The sequence below is a fragment of the Xenopus laevis genome, chromosome 7S (assembly GCF_017654675.1).
Source record: "Xenopus laevis strain J_2021 chromosome 7S, Xenopus_laevis_v10.1, whole genome shotgun sequence".
NCBI classification, from domain to species: Eukaryota; Metazoa; Chordata; class Amphibia; order Anura; family Pipidae; genus Xenopus; species Xenopus laevis.
In genome coordinates this window covers 81626808-81647680 of record NC_054384.1, presented here as the reverse complement: position 1 = coordinate 81647680, position 20873 = coordinate 81626808, and the positions used below count along the sequence as shown (strand labels likewise).

Here is a 20873-nt window from a genome sequence, read left to right as displayed (position 1 = left end):
TCAAGGTGTGTATATGATGATCTCTTCTGCTTCCCTGTCTATTTATGTTGCATCACGTCTCATAGGGTGTTAATACTCTGCAAAAATATCACTACTGTGCCATCTCTTTGTCCAAATCTCCTAATAAATGGAATACCTCCGGTGTGATGTTCAAAACATTTTGGTGAATAGGGCAATTATAAGTTTCTACTTGCAGCAGGTATCAGATCTGTCCCTTTGTGTTCATACGGCTACAATTGGACCCACAGATACTGGACATTAGTCATGTGCAGGTTGAGAAAAAGTCTACCCGCACCCAAAAACCCGCACCGGACCCCCGAGATCCCAGCACCTGACCCTAATCCACTGTGCACTCTATTTACATACGCACCCTGCTGTGATGTCACGTAAGGGGCAGTTTATATATAAACGAGCGTGTCTGGTAGAACTGCAGCCCGTAAACTTTGCAAACCTGCGGGTCCCGTTGGCATCAGGTTGGCCTGCACATCACTAATTGACATGGATTGTCCTGTTAAAGGAACAGTAACACCAAAAAATGAAGGCATTTTAAAGGAATGAAAATAAAAGGTACTGTTGTCATGCAGCTGTACAACTGGTGTGTTTACTTAAGAAACTCTATTATAGTTTATATAACAAGCCATGGGGGCAGCCATTTAAAGCTGAAAAGGGAGAAATGACACAGGACGCTCAACAGATAAGCTCTGTAGTAACAATGGGATTCTGCAGAGCTACCTAATGTTTATTCTGTGCTTGAATGTCTGTCCCCATGGCTACACAGCAGCTTGTTTATATAAACTAATGTGTTTACTACAGAAACACTACCAGCTTTAACAGTGCAAGGCAAAAGTACATTAAATGATCATTTGTTTAAATTTTTTTCTATGTTACTGATTCTTGAAAGGGACACTGTCATGGGAAAACATGTTTTTTTCAAAACGCATCAGTTAATAGTGTTACTTCAGCAGAATTCTGCACTGAAATCCAATTCTCAAAAGAGCAATTTTTTATATTCAATTTTGAATTCTGACATGATGCTAGACATATTGTCAGTTTCCCAGCTGACCAAGTCATGTGACTTGTGCCTGCACTTTAGGATGGAACTACTTTCTGGCAGGCTGTTATTTCTCCTACTTAATGTAACTGAATCCGTCTCAGTGGGACTTGGCTTTTACTATTGAGTGTTGTTCTTAGATCTACCAGGGAGCTGTTATCTTGTGTTAGGGAGCTGCTATCTGTTTACCTTCCCATTGTTCTGTTGTTAGGCTGATGGGGGGGGGGAAGGGAGGGGGTTTATATCACTCCAACTTGCAGTACAGCAGTAAAAAGTGACTGAGGTTTATCAGAGCACAAGTCACATGACTGGGGTCAGCTGGTAAACACAATATGTCTAGCCCCATGTCAGATTTCAAAATTGAATATAAATAAATCTGTTTGCTCTTTTGAAAAATAGATTTCAGTGAAGAATTCTGCTAGAGCAGCATTATTAGCTGATGCATTTTGAAAAAAAAAAACATGTTTTCCCATGACAGTATCCCTTTAAACTGGACTAAGTGAATAGCATGTGTTGATCAACAGAACCCATCGTATACTCACGACTACTGCTAAAACTTTGTAGATGCACTGCACCCCCCTCCCTAAAGATAATAAGTTTTACACACCCATAATGAAACTCTTTGGCAGTTAGAAAACTCCACAAGCCCTCTATACTTCCATACCACTTCCCAGTAGCCACCTCTGTCTCTGCTGTCACATTTCTGCTAATGACCCAATAGACATGAAGGCAGGACTTGTTGACTATCCTGGCTTTTTCTTTCTGAGCAGACAGCTCTGGTGCAATCACTCTGCCAAACAGAAAAGTGATATTATTCGCATTTCCTTGGAGAAGCCATCATTGCACTTCAGTCTCTGTTCAGTCTGAGTTTGCATTGCTGATTCCTCAGGCATCAGACCCTATTGATATTCCTAGTGGAAGTGTTTCAGTGTGGCATGAACTGGTAGCAATCACCTATTCAAACAAACATTGTATCAACAAGGGTTTGGCAGCTGAGAGGAATTAGATTCATCATCTCTAATCAAATTGGAGTGTGAGGGAGGGTGGCTATTGGTTGATTGGTAGCCATACTGTCGGAGTCAAATAGAGCAGGGGAATGGTTTTCTAGGAAGCGGTGAGTAATCTAGATAGATCACTTTCATGAAACTATAGCAACCCTGCTATGTACATCATTGTGGACCCTGCAGGGCTCTCTCTACGTCTCAGTGACTGCATGGATTAGTACAACAATCAGGCTCCTGTAATACATGTGGAATTCTTACCAGGTACAATAGACTGAAGCTGAAGAGACTGACAGCACAGCTTTACTAAGAACTGAACAGCAAAGGGCTGGTTTCTTTCCAACCTTATTTTGCATTGGGTACAATATTAATAGACCCAGGGCACTGACGTCTGAGCAAATGGCAAGTTTTCATCGAACTGGTTGCAAATGGGAAAATGTTATTTGTCCAATGCACTTTCATTCTGCAGTCCTTGGCTGATGTTGTGAGATTTAAAACACTTAAGTGAATGGAATTGTGTGTTATTGAAAGAGTTTTATTGATGGTATAGACTGTGTTTATTTCCAGAGCCCCGTATATTGCACAGGAGATTTGACCATAAAAAATGATAATGCACAGGAGATCTGACCATACAAAATACTGGTAGTAGTAGTAGTAAAAGAACAGAAAAAAGGCTGGCAATTCTAAATTTAAGGTGCTGACACAGCTGGCTTACAGTTGTAGTTTAACCAGGGCTACCATTAGAAATCAGGGAGCCCCATACAACAAAATGTTCGGGGCCCCCTGGACCCCGTCTGCCCACCCACCCCATGTCCCGCCCCAGATCCCACCCACTCCACATCACAGTTAAAAGACCACACAGACATCAGCGCTAAAAAAGGTACCCCCCCCCACACACAAGTTATAAAAAGTTATTGGGGACCAGGGCCCCCTTATAAGTAAAAAAAAAAAAACATTGGTGCCAGGGCCCCCCTTACAAGTAAAAAAAATTTGGGGCCCCACAGAACATTTTTTTTTAAAAAAAATACATTGGCACCAGGTCCCCCCTTAAAAGTAAAAAAAAATTGGGGCACCAAAGAATATTTTTTAAAGAAAATATTGGTGGCAGGGGCCTATAGAGTATTAAAATAATACATTGGTGGGCAGGAGATTAAAAAAAACCACACATTCCTACTATACCTGCTATCCCACAGCCTCAGTACCTTCCCAGAGTCAATTATCCCTCTGCTACTATAGGCACCATCTCTCCCTACTATACCTGCTATTCCACAGTCACACTCCCTTCCCAGAGACTATTATCCACTGTTACTATAGGCACCATCTTTCCTTACTATACCTGCTATCCCACAGTCACAGTCCCTTCCCAGAGACTATTATCCACTGTTACTATAGACACCATCTCTCCCTACTATACCTGCTATCCCACAGTCACACTCCCTTCCCAGAGACTATTATCCACTGTTACTATAGGAACCATCTCTCCCTACTATACCTGCTATCCCACAGCCTCAGTACCTTCCCAGAGTCAATTATCCCTCTGCTACTATAGGCACCATCTCTCCCTACTATACCTGCTATCCCACAGTCACACTCCCTTCCCAGAGACTATTATCCACTGTTACTATAGGCACCATCTCTCCCTACTATACCTGCTATCCCACAGTCACACTCCCTTCCCAGAGACTATTATCCACTGTTACTATAGGCACCATCTCTCCCTACTATACCTGCTATCCCACAGCCTCAGTACCTTCCCAGAGTCAATTATCCCTCTGCTACTATAGGCACCATCTCTCCCTACTATACCTGCTATCCCACAGTCACACTCCCTTCCCAGAGACTATTATCCACTGTTACTATAGGCACCATCTCTCCCTACTATACCTGCTATCCCACAGTCACACTCCCTTCCCAGAGACTATTATCCACTGTTACTATAGGCACCATCTCTCCCTACTATACCTGTTATCCCACAGCCACAGTCCTTTCCCAGAGACTATTATCCACTGCTACTATAGGCACCATCTCTCCTTACTATACCTGCTATCCCACAGTCACACTCCCTTCCCAGAGACTATTATCCCACTGTTACTATAGACACCATCTCTCCCTACTATACCTGCTATCCCACAGTCACACTCCCTTCCCAGAGACTATCATCCCACTGTTACTATAGGCACCATCTCTCCCTACTATACCTGCTATTCCATTGCCCCTTCCCAGAGACTATTATCTCCACTGTTACTATAGGCACCATCTCTCCCTACAATTCCCACTATACCACAACCACAAATGTAAATGTTGCTCAAAATTAAGGAGTCCTATGGCACACGCAGTGCACAGTCATCACATTCTTCTACAATTTACAGTATATTAGCTAGTTTCCTGGCATAAAGAATGGTGTAAGTGGATTTTATGTAAGAGGATTCAAGTTTATTTATGTATAAAATATAAAACCCATTGTCTTTTAAGAGGTACTTTGTTCTTCATTTTTCACAGGTGTAGCTACAGAAGGACACTACTAATCCGCCCACTCCCTTGCCAGTTTTGCATTTTTAGTTCAACCTCTGCCATTCAGTGTGAGTACCCTGTGAGATGAAAACTCCAGTGCCTACATGGAACATCTCGATTCAGTGTGTAGGGATGTAGCGAACGGCGGAAAAAATGTTCGCGAACATATTCGCGAACTTGCGTCAAAAATGCGAACGGTTCGCGAACGTCGCGAACCCCATAGACTTCAATGGGAAGGCGAATTTTAAAAGCTAGAAAAGACATTTCTGGCCAGAAAAATGATTTTAAAGTTGTTTAAAGGGTGCAACGACCTGGACAGTGGCATGCCAGAGGGGGATCAAGGGCAAAAATGTATCTGAAAAATACATTGTTGACACAGCGCTGCGTTTTGTGCTGTAAAGGGCAGAAATCACACTACGTCACTCAGGTGATGTTTACGGACACGGAATTATTATTGTTATTTAGACAGAATGTGAAAAAGCTCACACAGCTAGGTGGCACTTGCATACCTCCCAACTGTCCCTCTTTTGACCACTCAACCCCCTGTCCCTCTTTTGTACTGGAAAGTCCCTCTTTTCTCTGAACTGAACAGCCAGAAAAAAAACAGTTTCTAACTTAATTAGCTTTTGGCAGAGAGCTCAGAACAGCTAACAGGTGCAAATAAGATACTTTGTAACAATTTTGACTCTGGTTGGTGCTGGTAGTGGTGAACTACTAGGAGGAGCAGCACACCAGTCCCACTGCCCAACACAGCTAGACTAATAGCACTGGGCTCTTACAGTAGCAAAGTAAAAAAAACAAAAAAGAAAATAAAAGCAGTCCTTACAAGGACTATTGGGTTACAGGCAGCAGTCAGCAGATGAGAGATCAGCAGCAGTGCCCACAGCAGCTACATACAGAGCACTGCAGTAGAAGGTAGATTACTAGCCAGCAAAGCTACCTAAGCTTAAATGTCCCTCAAATCCCTGCAGAGTTCTGTCCCTACAATACAGAGCAGTATCAAGTAGATTACTAGCCAGCAAACTTACTATCAACTGTCCCTCAAATCACTAACAGCTCTCTCCCTACACTAGCTCTTCCAAGCACACACAGGCAGAATGAAAAAACGCTGCAGGGCTTCAGTTTATATATGGAAGGGGAGTGGTCCAGGGGGTGTGGGGGTGGTCCAGGAGGGACAGCTTCCTGATTGGCTGCCATGTATCTGCTGCTCTGGGGTGAGAGGGCAAAAATAAGTGCCAGCTAAGGCGAACCCAAATTGGCGAACGTCGCGCGACGTTCGCGAACATTTGGCGGACGCGAACGGTCGATGTTCGCGCGAATTAGTTCGCGGGCGAACAGTCCGCGACATCCCTATCAGTGTGCCAGGCAGCAGTTCAGCACAGGAGAAACTCCCTACATATAATAATTTTATTTAGCTATCCTTAAAATCTGTCCTGCTCTACCCTCTACTGAAGTTTTCTCCATAGGAAACAGTAGCAGAAGTGAAACCTTTGAAGTGACTTTTTGTCGCTGCTGTATGTGCAGGATGTGGAAGTAAAATGTCAGCGCTAATGATTTTTATAAAAGCAGCATATAATAGAAATGCTGCCTCCTGACTTTGTAGCAGTGAAATAAAATCCAGCTCATAAATGTGCTTTATTTTCTTAGAGCTTGTCCTCAAAAAAAAAAAACAAGAAAAAAAAAAATATATATATATTCATTTATATACACCTTTTCTTTCAGGACTTTGCTTCTCTTTGTGGCTCTGAAAGAGTTAATACAACTGTCAACCTGCTATTAAAATGTCAACTTTAAAGGAACAGTAACACCAAGAAATGAAAGTGTTTTAAAGTGATTAAAATATAATGTACTGTTTCTCTGCCCTGGTACAACTGGTGTGTTTGCTTCAGAAACACAACTATAGTCTATATATAAACAAGCTGCTGTGTAGCCATGGGGGCAGCGATTCAAGCACAGGTTACATAGCAGATAACAGATACGCTCTGTAGAATCCCATTGTATTCTATTACATCTGATATCTGTTATCTGCTGTGTATCCTGTGCCTTTTCTTTTAGCTTGAATGGCTGCCCCCGTGGCTACACACTCGCCTATTTAAATAAACTATAGTTGTCTTTCTAAAGCAAACACATAACCTTTACCAGTGCAGGGCAACAGTACATTATATTTTAATTACTTCAAAGGGGTTGTTCACCTTTGAGATAACTTTTAGTATGATGTAGAGAGTGATATACTGAGATAATTTGCAATTTGTTTTCATTTTTTATTATTGAAGGTTTTTGAGTTATTTAGCTTTTTATTCAGCAGCTCTTCAATTTGCATTTTAAGCAGTCTGGTAACTAGGGTTCTTATTCCCCTAGCAACCATGCATTGATTTGAATAAGAGACTGGAATATGAATAGGAGAGGCCTGAATAAAAGGATCAGTAATAAAAAGTAGCAATAACAATACATTTGTAGCCTTCAGAGCATTTGTTTTTTTTAGAAGGGGTCAGCGACGCCCATTTGAAAGCTGCAAAGAATAAGAAGAAAAAGACAAATAAAACTATAAAAAATAAATAATGAAAACCAATTGAAAAGTTGCTTAGAATTGGTCGATCTATAACATAATAAGTTACTTTAAAGGTGAACCACCCCTACTGTTCATTTAAAGGACCTGTTCCAATGGTTCTCAGAGTTGGATGAAGAGGGAATGTGGACCAAGTGGATCTGTGTCCCAATGTTGAGCAGCTGTTGTCAAAGCAAGGGTTAAATGTAGCAGCCTTTCTATTGGACGACGGGAGGAGGAGGAGCAGCGCAGAGCCAGTCGCTCTCAGGCTACAGAGAGAATATGTCTTGGTTGAATTTAGGATTTGCAATTGCGGCTGTCACAGCACCGGGCACTGATTTGGGCACGGGAGAGAAGTTACTTGGCTAAATGCTGCACGTACAGGGCAACTGACTGGACTGTCACCCACACATTGACTGAGCGCCCGTCACACGCTCCTTTGCTAAGTCACCTTCAATGCAAGGGCACGCAAGCGACTGATGAATGGAGCGGCCCCATCGCCTGCTACTCACACCAGACAGTTTTTTGCTCCGGAGTCTCTCCATGATGCGCCCGATTCATCACTTGCTCTATACGGCGTCTCCTCTAAGCGACATGATGAGCAGCTGCCAAGTCCGGACTAGTCGCTCCCTGCTGCTGCTGCTGCTGCTGCTATTGGCTCTGCTACATTTGGGCTCTCTGGTTGCTCTAGGAAAGCACAAGGCTGGCGGGGGTCAGACTTGCAGGGTCTCTCCGCATTCCCCCGGGATTCAGAGTCCGGATGCAGAGGGATCGGTGTGGGCTGGAACCCCGGTACAACGCTACAGAAGGGGGGTCTCTAGTGCCCAAACATCAGGCCACATTAGTCAGGGGGAGCAGGACGCGCCCACTCACAGTATCTGCCCCTATAAAGTCATCGCAGAGGGAAAGTCCAGGAACATTTGCTTCAGGACCACGGACAGCGCGTTCCACTGCGATCAAAGTACGTGCAAAGTGTTCAGGTCGGACAGCTCCCTATTGGCTAATGTGCTGAGCAACAGCAGCGTCCTCCTGCAATGGCGCCCCCCACAGGCGCACTCTCTCAGGGGCTTTCTCATGAACTGCTCCTGGAATGGCACTTTCACTCGCTTCCACTGCGACACTGTCCATCTGGGCACCTTCTGCAGAGATTTCCTCCTCAACAACCTGCACGACAATGTCAACTACAGGATCTGCCTGAAAACGCTTTATACAAACAGGACGTCTGGGGAGGAGTGTGTGGAATTTACTGTGGAGCTGGTGGGGATGCACGATATTGTCATTGCTATGACGGCAGTGGGGGGTTCTATCTGCGTCATGCTGGTCATCATATGTCTCTTAGTGGCCTACATTACTGAAAACCTTATGCACCCTGCCTTTACTCACCCTCTGCCAAAAGAGGCACATAATAGGCCAAAATAGTCCAGAAGAGTGGCAGAATAGGCCATAAGAGGGCCATAATAGCCCATAAATTGGCCATAACAGGCCAAAATAGTCCATAAGAGGGCCATAATAGGCCATAAAAGGGCCATAATAGGCCAACATAGTCCATAAGAGGGCCATAATAGGCCGAAATAGGCCATAAAAGGGCCATAATAGGCCAACATAGTCCATAAGAGGGCCAGAATAGTCTATAAAAGGGCCATTACAGGCCAAAATAGTCCATACGTGGGCAATAACAGGCCAAAATAGGCCATAAGAGGGCCATAATAGGACAAAATAGTAAATAGGAGGTCCATAATAGGCCACAATAGTCCATAAGAGGGCCAGAATAGGCCAACATAGTCCATAAGAGGGCCATAATAGGCCAACATAGTCCATAAAAGGGCCATAATAGGCCAACATAGTCCATAAAAGGGCCATAATAGGCCAACGTAGTCCATAAGAGGGCCATAATAGGCTAACATAGTCCATAAGAGGGCCATAATAGGCCAAAGTAGTCCATAAGAGGGCCATAATAGGCTAAAATAGTCCATAAGAGGGTCACAACAGGCCAAAATAATCCATAAGAGGGCCATAACAGGCCAAAATTGTCCATAAGAGGGCCATAATAGGCCAAAATAGTCCATAAGAGGGCCATAACAGGCCAAAATAGTCCATAAGAGGGCCATTATAGGGCAAAAAAGTCCATACGAGGGACATAATAGGCCAAAATAGTCCATAAGAGAGCCATAATAGACTATAATAGGCCAAAATAGTCCATAAGAGGGCCATAATAGACTATAATAGGCCAAAATAGTCCATAAGAGGGCCATAATAGGCCAAAATAAGACATAAGAGGGCCATAATAGGCCAAATGCTTTAATATATGTTGGTCTTTCTTAGAACAAGTAATTTTTGTCAACTGTCCATCCTGCAGGCCTCCTGTTGTTGTAACACAACCCATATCATTCACTTAGGCTCCTGAGATGCTGAGAGTTCCAGTTGGATGCTGGAGGGCTGCAGGTTTAATTGTCCATCTCTACACATGAAAACAAATGAAAGTTGCCATTCCTGTTTCTGTAGATAACTTAGTGCTCATTTAATAGCAGCTGACCTGTATAAACCCCTTGAAAGTAACCCTGTAGTTGCATAATTATTTATTAGTTGAGATTGAAACATGTTTATCAAGTTCAATCATTTGCTCAAGTAAATCCTGCCTAACTGCTACCGTATCCCTGAGGCACAAAAAGCCTACTGAAACCTTTCTAGTTTGCATCTGGGAGGAAAAAATCCTTTCTGACTCCCAAGAAGGCAATGGGATCAGTCCCTGGATCTGCTTTGTTCTAAACGTTCATTCCAGAAACCCTACAGTACATTTATCATTTGCTAAAAAGGCATCCAACCCTTTCATGAATTCTAATGCATCTGTCATGACAACCACTTCTAGGAGAAAATTCCATAGCTCTCACTGTAAGGTAGAATGAATATATATATATATATATATATATATATATATATATATATATATATATATAAATATGTACTGATTCTCAAAAATAGGGTAACTCCATAAGAGGAGAAGGGCCAAAACAAGCCCAGCTCTTGGATGAGCCTAATTAAAATAAAACTGCTGTTTCGTGCTATGGTTTAGCACCCATGGGCACTTTTGTTAGTAAGTGTATTTGTTTTATGTGAAGTGCAAGAGCTTATGAAGCCCACCAACTTTTCAATGCATATATTGCATTGGAATGCAAAAAAATACATGTTGAACTCACAAAAACACTTGCATTTAATATGTATACATGTGCATTTTGATGCGTTCCGCGTACATTTAAAAAGAAGCAAATTCAAAGGCTTGTTTGTAAGGGCCCTAAGCCTAAATATCTGTGACAGTTGTAGTTGAACAGTAGCTGGATGGACTTCCTTATCTTTTATTGTTTGATAGTACAGGTATGGGACCTGTTATCCAGAATGCTCGGGACCTGGGGTTTTCCGGATAACGGATCTTTCCGTAATTTGGGTCTTCATGCCTTAAGGCTACTAGAAATTAATTTAGACATTACATAAACCCAATAGGCTGTTTGCTTCCAATAAGAATTAATTATATCTTAGTTGGGATCAAGTACAAGGTACTGTTTTATTATTACAGAGAAAAAGGAAATCATTTTTAAAAATTTGGACTATTTGGATAAAATGGAGTCTATGAGAGACAGCCATTCCGTCATTCGGAGCTTTCTGGATATCGGGTTTCCGGATAAGGGATCCTATACCTGTAACAGTAACTCTATCCAAAAAAAACCAAAATAGAGTATAAATGGGACAATGCTACCCCTCCGTGGCCTGTATCACTGTACAAGTTGAAGGCAAAGAAATACCATAATGACAGTTAAATGTGGAAACTCAGCAAACCATTGCACAAAGGCAGAATGTTTAAAGCTGTGTGTGATGAGCCATGGGGTTTAAGGATTACCATATTCCTAGCGGTTTTAGCTAAGTGCAGAAAACGCATACAGAAAATATGCTGCACATTCTAATTAAATGCAATTATAGATACTGGTTTACACTGCTTTTTTTTTTTCATTTCTAATGTGAATTTTTAATATGATTTATTGCTATGATATAAAATAAGCACATAAATTTAAGCTCTAAACAAGGAGAGAAATACATTAGACTGACAGCAATAAATGGCAACGCAAATGATCACTGTGATCACTGTATGTCGTCTAGCACAATGTCCCATTTGTAGAAAGCAGAGAATGTATTTGTGAGATGTATGTAAATGTTTCCAAAAACGGAAAGGCAGGTTTAACCACAGTGTTTAGGGTGATTGTTGGTACCATGTTTGGTAAAAGCAGCATTCATACACACATATTTTGAGCAATCAGACAAATCAAAGATTATTGTTTGTACATCTGGGGGCAGATTTATCAAGGGTCGAAGTGAATGCGAGGGAATTTTAGAAGTAAAAAAAATTGAAATTCGAAGTAATTTTTTGGTTACTTCGACCATCGAATAGGATACCACGACTTCAACTTCAAATTTGATTCAAAGTAAAATCGATCGAATTTTCGAGCATTCGCTAATCGAAGTACTGTCTCTTTAAAAAAACTTTGATTTCAATACTTCGCCAAATGAAACCTGCCGAAGTGCTATGTTAGCCTATGGGGACCTTCTAGAGCATTTTTCTACGTTTTTGGAAGTCGAAGTAAAATCATTCGATCGATCGCTGAAATCCTTCGAATCGCTCGATTCAAAGGATTTGATCGTTCGATCGAATGATTTTACTTCGACCGCAGGATATCCAAATTCGAGTATTTAACCGTTTGATCGAATGATTTTACTTCGACCGCAGGATACCCAAATTCGAGTATTTTTAACTTCGAAATTCGACCCTGATAAATCTCTGATGTGAATTCAGCTTGTTCAAATACTTTTAAGTGAACTCTGTATTGCCCAGTGACTGTTAGAATGCAGGTATCAGACTAAAGCTGTTTCTATACCAACTAGTCCTGAGTCAGTGCCTTTAATGAGGAGAAATCTTAGCAGTTTGTACAATAATTTGTTTAGCATAACATAAACCAGAGGACCTACCAAATGGTCAATATGTAAAATCTGTTTTTAGTAAAATCAAATAATACACTTTCCTGTGGTTACAATGTACAGACACACTGAATACACTGAATATCCAACATAGAGCCCAAAAGCAACCCCACTTTCTCATTCTATATCTATACGTATGTATATGTATGTATATATGTGTGTGGGCAGTATATATGGCAGTGTTGATTGCCTTTCATTTTTCCACCCATCCAGTGGCACAGCTGGAGCCCCTGGAAATACCTTACACTGGTATCAACATTCCCTCTAATTCCTTCTCCGCTATGTGTGCAAAAATATTATTTTAAAAGTTTATTGTTTTACCTTAATTTTTTTAAAAGTTTATTATTTAAAAAGTTTAAAAAACATTTTGCAGTTTTTAAAAATTGTGTGCTCAGGTCAGAATTTATACAAAATTTTGGGTTTTCATACAAAATTCTTTGGGGCAAACAACTTTCCCTTGTTTGTTATAGTTTATACAGGAGCAGTGACCAGCTCCATGTTGTAGCTCCCACCCTTCCCAGTTATAGTCAGGTGATCCCACTGGTGTCTAATAAAAGGGCAGCCAAGTATGGGAGTTTTACTTTGAAAGCAGCTAGTAAGTTGCAGGTAAAACTTAGTCCCTTTGTAAAATGTATAATGAAGTAATAAAATTCTTAATGAATCTGATTAAAATTGAGTGTAGGACTGGCCAAACCAGGGATGACTTTGACGTAGTTGGCCAGCTTAAATATATTACAATATATGGACAAACAATCCCTGTTTTGTTTAAAGGCATTTTTTAGAAGCAGTATGCACAAAATGTCTCAATGTCTTAAATATATGGATAATGGGAGTGCGGAGGACTCTTGTATTTGCCTTGATAAGATGTGGCACCATCACAGATATGTACGACTTGCACTGCACAATATCCTGAATTCTCATTTCTATTTAGAAAGCACCTGCAATGACCCTGGAATGCTGGAGGAAAAAATGCTGCATTGTGGGTAAAACAATGACAATTTACATCTGAAATGTTGCACTATATTTTATTACGCCCTGGTAACACTGTTAAAGAACAATGCTATTTGTATGTATAATTTTATTTGTAAAGCGCTGTTAAGGAGCTGCAGCACCAGTTTTGGACTGGTTCGGTGGGACACCAGAGGAAAAACCTGGTGTCCCGTCCTTGCATGGAACCCCCTTCCTTCCTCCCTTGCCCCCGGGAAAGAAAAAGATGGTAGGTGTGGGGGCCAGATTGGGGTGGGGTTGCAGCTCATGGAGGGAGCCTATAAGAAGCTTTGCTTCTGGGGTGGGGGGCCAGAGGGGGGTGAGGGGCCCCGGGGAGCAACCCTAGTGGGCCCCCGGCCCCCTAGTCCTACGCTGCGTACAGTGCATAAAGTACAATACAGGTATGGGACTTTTCATCCAGAATGCTCGGGACCTGGGGATTTCCGGATAACGGATCTTTCTGTAATTTGGATCTGCATACCTTAAGTCTACTAGAAAATCATGTAAACATTAAATAAACCCAATTTGCTGGTTCTGCTTCCAGTAAGGATTAATTATATATTTGTTGGGAACAAGTACAAGGTACTGTTTTATTATTACAGAGAAAAGGGAAATCATTTTAAAAAACCTGGATTATTTGGATAAAATTGAGCCTATGGGAGATGGACCATTCCATAATTCGGAGCTTTCTGGATAACAGGTTTCCGGATAACGGATCCCATACCTGTATATAGAAGTACAATATATAGAAAGTACACACAATCACATAATACATACAATAAATTTGATGAAACAGAGGTAACTGAAGCTGTCTCAAATTTCTAATAAATGTGAGTTATATTATATAGGCTTCACTCCATGAGTACAATGAGCTTATATTTAGAATCACTATAATTCCTTACAACTGTAAAAGATGCATTCTAATTGTATTATGTTGCATTGAGCCCTAAATCAAAAGATTTAGGGTAGGACTACACGCATGTTTTTTTCGCTAATTTTTCAGCGAGGTGGAGCAAATTCGCCTATCACTAGTCTTACCTTATTTCCGACGCATGCGATTTGTCGCAGCACGCCGGATCGTGCAGAAAACATCCATGTAGTCCTACCTAGTGAAGGGTCATCTAGGGCAAGTGCAATTTAAATGTCGCCTTCAGCTTCCTATTTTAGAAATGTGTTTTAGGCCAGTGTATAGCCCCCAGTGACTGGTTGGCATTTCTCTATAGTTTCTGTGTTGACTGACTTGTCATTAAACACTAGAAAGACACCAGAATATACCACCCAGTGAGCTATGGTACTATAATGAAATAATGCTATCCAGAACAAGAGCACTCACTAAAAGCCAGATGAGCTTTTGCATTAGAAATTCAGGTTCATTACTCTTAATCAAGATGTGAAAATGTCTCATCACTTAATAGATTTGCAACTGCTGCAGAATATGTATATTTCTGAGGTTATATATACTTGGTATATATTTGCTAAATTAGTCAGTTTTCCAGAATATTTATTATTATTTTTACAATGGATTACAAAAGATAACACACACACACATACAATGTAACAATAATTAGGTAAACTAACAGTTTATGAGACCTATTATCCAGAATGCTCTACTGCGCATGCGCCGAATGTCACGAAGTGAAATCGGAAAACTTTGTGACATTCGCGCATGCGCAGTAGAGCTGTACCGGTAAATGTTCCTACTGCGCATGCGCCAGAAGACGCTGATCAAAGCAGGAAGAAGACGCGCGTGGGAGAAGATGGCGACTGTGAACTCCGTGGACAGGACCTGCGCAGAGGGGAGAGTAACAAGTTAGGGGCATTTGCCCAGGGGGACAAGTAGGCCAGGGGGGAGGAGGGAGGGGGGCAACACAGGGGAGGGGGAGGGTTTTGCGCCCAGGGGGTTTCCTTCTCCTTTAAAGTTCTGAAGGCTCACATTTAACATAATAAAAGACCAACGATGTGACAGGACTCAACTCCCCCATCACTTGTCCCAACAGCTTCCTAAGAGATGTACAGCAAATGAGTCTTGATGGAGAATGATCTTGTGGAGGAACAAAAAGGATATGAAAAGAAGCCATAGACAACAACAACAACATCAAAACAATGAATCACTTTGCAAATATGCACAAAGCAAAGCTATGAAGCGTTAAAAGTTAAAAATGCAACAGAATAATAAAAAAACAAGTCTTCCTGTAAAAACATTAAAATGCATCAGTCAAGTGCTTGACCACTGCAGCTATTTAATTGAACATAGGAGTATATTCATTTTTACCTACACTCCATACAAATAAGGAATTAAAAGGTAATTTAAAGGAGAACTAAAGCTTAACTAAAGAAGTAGGTAGAAATGTTGTACATTATGTTTTGTGCTTCTGTACCAGCCCAAGGCAACCACAGCCCTTTAGCAGTAAAGATCTGTGTCTCCAAAGTTGCCCCAGTAGCTCTCCATCTTCTTTTCTGCTGATTCACTGCACATGCTCTGTGCTGCTGTCACTTACTGAGCTTAGGGACCCACTCACAATATACAGTACACATAGAATAGAAATGTCACAATATAGGGTTGATTAGTAATTAATACAGATAATTACTACATGGCAACACAGAAACCAGTGCAATTAGCATCAGAATTTAATAATCAGCCCTGTAGCTTATATTACAGACAAACCTCGTTTTCTGATTGATCATTGCAATGGCCCCTAAGCTTAGCTTCTCAACAGCTGCTCAGAGCCCACTGAGCATGTGAGTGTCGCAGACACTTTCCAAGATGGTGACCCCCTGTGACAAGTTTGAAGTCCTGGATCATTGCTGCTATTGATGAGCTGAAACGTTAGGCTGGTGCAATAAGGTCTTTAGATAAAATATGAAATGTTTACCCATAGTCATTTTTAGGGTTTAGTTCTCCTTTAAAACAATAAAAGTGATATTTTATGTAAGTTTCTGATGCAAAGCTTTCCAAATAGCCTTTATTAAAGTGTCCTCAATAACCTACTCTGTTCTTATTTAATGAGTGTATATAGTGAGAGGAGGTACTGTAGATTTCATGTAACAATTAACATTTATGATTCATGATGTTTTGATTACTGCAAACATAAACCAAAAGGTCTTAGATATACGTATTTATGTATATATGCTTAAAAATAAAGAAATTAAAGGATAACTTAGAAGTGAAAATTCTATTTTATGAGGTAATTTTAGTGTACTTCAACTAGGGAATAGTCCAAATTCAAATTGAATTTGAAAAAAATTTGAATATCGAAATTTATCATGTACTGTCTATTTAAAAATTCAACTGCGACTATTCGCTATCTAAAACTTGCTGAATTGCAGTTTTAGCCTATGGGGGATCTCCAATAAAGGGGTCCCTAACCACCGGGCCGTGGCCCAGAAGCCGGCCTTGGACACTCCCGCACTGGGCCGCTAGTCCAGTGTGCAGAAACGAGGTGCGACAAATTGGATGCTGGCGCCCCCCGAATTGGACACTTTTGCTCGCCAACATTGTGCACCAAAATTGGACGTGCGTCCCCGGCCTCCGCCAACCCGACCCCAGACCCCGCCGACCCCATCCCCGAAAAAACTTCGAAATTTAAATTCAAAATGACCAACCGAAATGAAATCAAAGTTTTTTTTGGTCGAATAGGTCTGTTTTCGATGGACATGTTAAATATGTATTAAGTTGGATATTATGAACATAATAATATCCAACTTAATACATATCTAACATGCCCATCGTAATCAATTGATCATATATCTAGTATAGGTCAATCTAAAAACAACTGGACTTGCTGAGTAATCAATGAAGACGTTTCACTACTCATCCGAGCAGCTTCTTCAGTTCAACTGACTGGTGTGGGAAGTTCTCGGCATATAAACTCTTCCACTAATCCATTTACAATGGCACATTGTAACTCTTCAAAGAGGTGACATCTGAAGAAACTCACAGAGAAACTCACAGAGGTGTGAGTTTCTTCAGATGTCACCTCTTTGAAGAGTTACAATGTGCCATTGTAAATGGATTAGTGGAAGAGTTTATATGCCGAGAACTTCCCACACCAGTCAGTTGAACTGAAGAAGCTGCTCGGATGAGTAATGAAACGTCTTCATTGATTACTCAGCAAGTCCAGTTATTTTTAGATTGACCTATACTAGATATACTATGACCTGGATGAATGAAAATCTTCATAGTCAAATTGATCATATACAATATTTCTAAGCAATAAATCAAGTTCGCTATACACACTTCCCCATGAAAAGGGAAGTTAATAATCTGAAAGGCAACTCCCTGAAGCGATGATGCACAGTTGAATGATATATGGAGGCGTTGCTAAATTGATAGCTAAAGTACACACGGAGCAACTTGATGACGCGCACTTCTCGCGATAATTGAATGATGTCACACGTGGAAGCCATAAAGAGCGATACGGAGACTTCTGAGCCCAATTTTGCCTTGAGAAAGCATATGTGAAACACGCGTTGGCAATCCTCCGCTCTTATTATTTTTAAAAGCCTAATTTTAAAAGTTTCAGCGCTCTTGCTGCAACCTCTAGCCGCACAAAGGTTTTTCTACAGATTAGTTAAAATACCGAGACCACGGTCTTTCTCTCCGTGTGGTGTCCCAGGGCATTAGACAGAAAAAAGCCTTATTTAGGAGATTGTGGGACAACTCCACCTCTAATCTATTTTCCTTTTTCATTCTTTTTATTCATGAATTGCTGAGATATATAGGATCCTCTTTTTATAATAATATCACATTTTTCAATTAATTTTTAATATTTATTAGCACTAGCACTTTAACCAATTAATTGATAATCAATGAATTCTTAAGTTAATTGAAGTTATATAAGCACTTGCACTTTTTTGAATGAACTATAACTGATGTTTTAAATTAATTCATGAACTAATTTTGGTAAAATTAATTGGTGGTGTGTAGGAATAGCATTAATTTAACGGCATATGAAGCACTAAGCACTTTTTCTAACCTTAAGGGTAAATTAATAAGTAAATTCATTCTACAACATATTTGTAACGATATTGTGGGGTTACTACTTTTCTTTCAATTTAATCGAGTGACCAATAGTAATTATACCTCTACATATCTGGATCTAATAAATGTGATAAATAAAACTAACTACAGGTATAGGATCCCTTATTCGGAAACCCGTTTTCCAGAAAGCTCCGAATTACGAAAAGGCTGTCTCCCATAGACTCCATTATAATGAAATAATCCACATTTTTAAAACTGATTTCCTTTTTCTCTGTAATAATAAAACAGTAGCTTGTACTTGATCCCAACTAAGATATAATTAATCCTTATTGGACACAAAACCCGCCTATTGGGTTTATTTAATGTTTACATTATTTTCAATTAGACTTTAGGGATGAAGATCCAAATTATGGAAAGATCCCTTATCCAGAATACCACAGGCCCGAGCATTCTGGATAACAGGTCCCATACCTGTATAAGAATAAATTTTGGTTTCAAGAAACAGTACATGATAAATTTCAATATTAGAATTTTCGCATTTTTTTCAAATTCAAATCGAATTTGGACTATTCCCTAGTCGAAGTACACAAAAATTAGCTTGAAATTCAAATTTTTTTCATTCGAAAATTCACCTCGACCTTTGATAAATCTGCCCTTAAGTGTACAGTATGTACTGTATCCCAAACACACTTTAAACAAAGGTATAAACTCTCAGGCATAAGATTATATGAACAACTGGAGACACTTCCAAGACATTTATTTGGCACTTGCTTGCGCTAATAGCAATTTATAAATAGAGTTACGCATACACACATGCACACAGTCTTGGTTCTGGGTTTTTTTTCATTAGAAATAAACATAAAATGTTACTTCAGGCCTTACTAAATGTAGATAGCTGTAATATGTTATTCAATTGCTATGCCGCACAGTACTTGGCCTCACAGCAAATTATTTTTCCGGCCCTCAAAATGTCTAGATGTTGACCTGTTTTTCCAATATTTATTAAAACTGTATATGAATTAGGGCCTCATGTGGCCCCTTTACCTGCTGGGTTTCCTTGCAGCCGCAGGGTCTGCTTCCTCTGTAGTTACACCCCTGGCCACAAAGCTTCTTATACAATGAACAGCCTGAATGCCGTAATGTAATACTACAGATGAGCAGAAGGTGGTACCATCCCACAAGCAATGAGAGTTCTTTATGAACCAGGCACGTCCCATTAAAATAACATGAAAGAAGGATTTTGAAGAAATGTTATGCTTTTTTTCATACAGTCCCAACACAATTAGATAAATTGTTGATCATTATTGATTGATTAATCCATTATTCATTAATCAGTCCACGACCATCTAATTTTATGTTGTTTTGTAGATCATAGGAAAACATTTCACAGCATTCAGGGGTTCATGGTGACCCATCCTAAAAAGTATAGTATTTGTTTTTGAATCCCAACTCATAGGATAAGTACCCCTATCCCAGGGTCTATTAAATCAGGAACCAATTAATTAGCTACTACTAGGGGATGCAAGAATTGTAAAAAAAGTGGGCTTTATTTACTGAAACACTCTAAATTTGCAGCTGTGTATAAGGCTGTCATCAAGGGTATACCGGAAGCACACAAGTTAGGGGCCACATGTGAGAGGTGTTTCCTCAAAAATATGCAGAGGTGCACTTTCCAGGCTGTGGATGGTGCAGGGCTTGAAAGGAAGTGATTTGAGCAAAACTGAGGTCAGGCAAGTGCAGATCACTGGAGTGACCATGTGTGTACAGGACATTTTTTTCAATGGCACCCTATTCCCACTTACCGGCAAACAAATCATATATACCCACCCCTGGGCTCCCATACTTAATTAAAGAAAAACTGTGTAACTGCCCCACCCTATATGTGAGAATTCAATATTTAGGAGAGGTTGTTTCCTACTAAAACTTAACTTTTATATAAAGTAATTTATAATATTGTTCATGGGGTCAAGAGCAGAAAAAAAGTATAAAAATAAGAATTACTAGGGTGTAAATAGTGGAACATGTTCGCCAGTTGTAGTGGTGTGTTTTGGATCTCTCACCCTGTAACAGAAAGTAATAATACACCCCTATGATTAGGGTTGCCACCTTTTATTTTTAAAAATGGGTGGTAACAAAAGGGGCGGTCTGTGATGCAAAAGGGGGCGGAGCAACACTTGCGATGGCCAGAAGGCTGAGAAAAAAGGTAAGATCTGAGTGAATTGGGGGCAGGCCAAGGGCCTTTTAAGGGTATTACAAATTACCGGCAACTACATTGCCGGGAAATTTGTAATGCGGCCGCAGCCTTGGCAGGTGTTTTACCGGTAAAATAGCGGCAGGGTGGCAACCCTACCTATGATTGGATGGAGATTCTCAGGTCACTGTAGGCAGAATACCAGCAGGATTGTAGTAATGCTATACTGTAGGTCATTAAGGAAAACTTAACCCCCAAAATGAATACTTAAGCAACAGGTAGTTTATAGCATATTAAAGGGATACTGTCCTGCTTTTGACAGCTCAACCCGCAGTCCTGGATTTGTACTGAAATGTCCCGAATTTCTCTTTGATCTGCTGCACTCAACAGCTAGAAAAAGATAAAAAGTTTCTAACTTAATTGGCTCTTGGCAGAGAGCCCAAAATATGTACTTAAGTTACTTTTGTAACAGATTTAGATAAGATACAAACTAAGACTCACAGTTTAAAGGGCAATTCACCATCATTAGCAAAACTGTAATAACTTAAAAAACACAGAAATGTGTTCAATCTTTCATAACCTGTCAA

At 40.4% G+C, this 20873-nt stretch overlaps 1 protein-coding gene across 1 annotated transcript; it reads left to right on the top strand.

Annotated features, from left to right (window-relative positions):
• The first annotated feature begins 7144 nt into the window (after nucleotides 1-7144).
• LOC108697648 (fibronectin type III domain-containing protein 10) lies at nucleotides 7145-9087 on the top strand. Its single transcript, XM_018227896.2, has one exon. The coding sequence runs from the start codon at nucleotides 7592-7594 to the stop codon at nucleotides 8525-8527; it is 936 nt and encodes a 311-aa protein (XP_018083385.1). The 5' UTR covers nucleotides 7145-7591; the 3' UTR covers nucleotides 8528-9087.
• Nucleotides 9088-20873: the final 11786 nt, after the last annotated feature.

What these genes read in the sequence shown, in the direction of transcription:
- LOC108697648 (XM_018227896.2), top strand. Translation starts at nt 7,592, where the DNA reads ATGGAGCGGCCCCATCGCCTGCTACTCACACCAGACAGTTTTTTGCTC.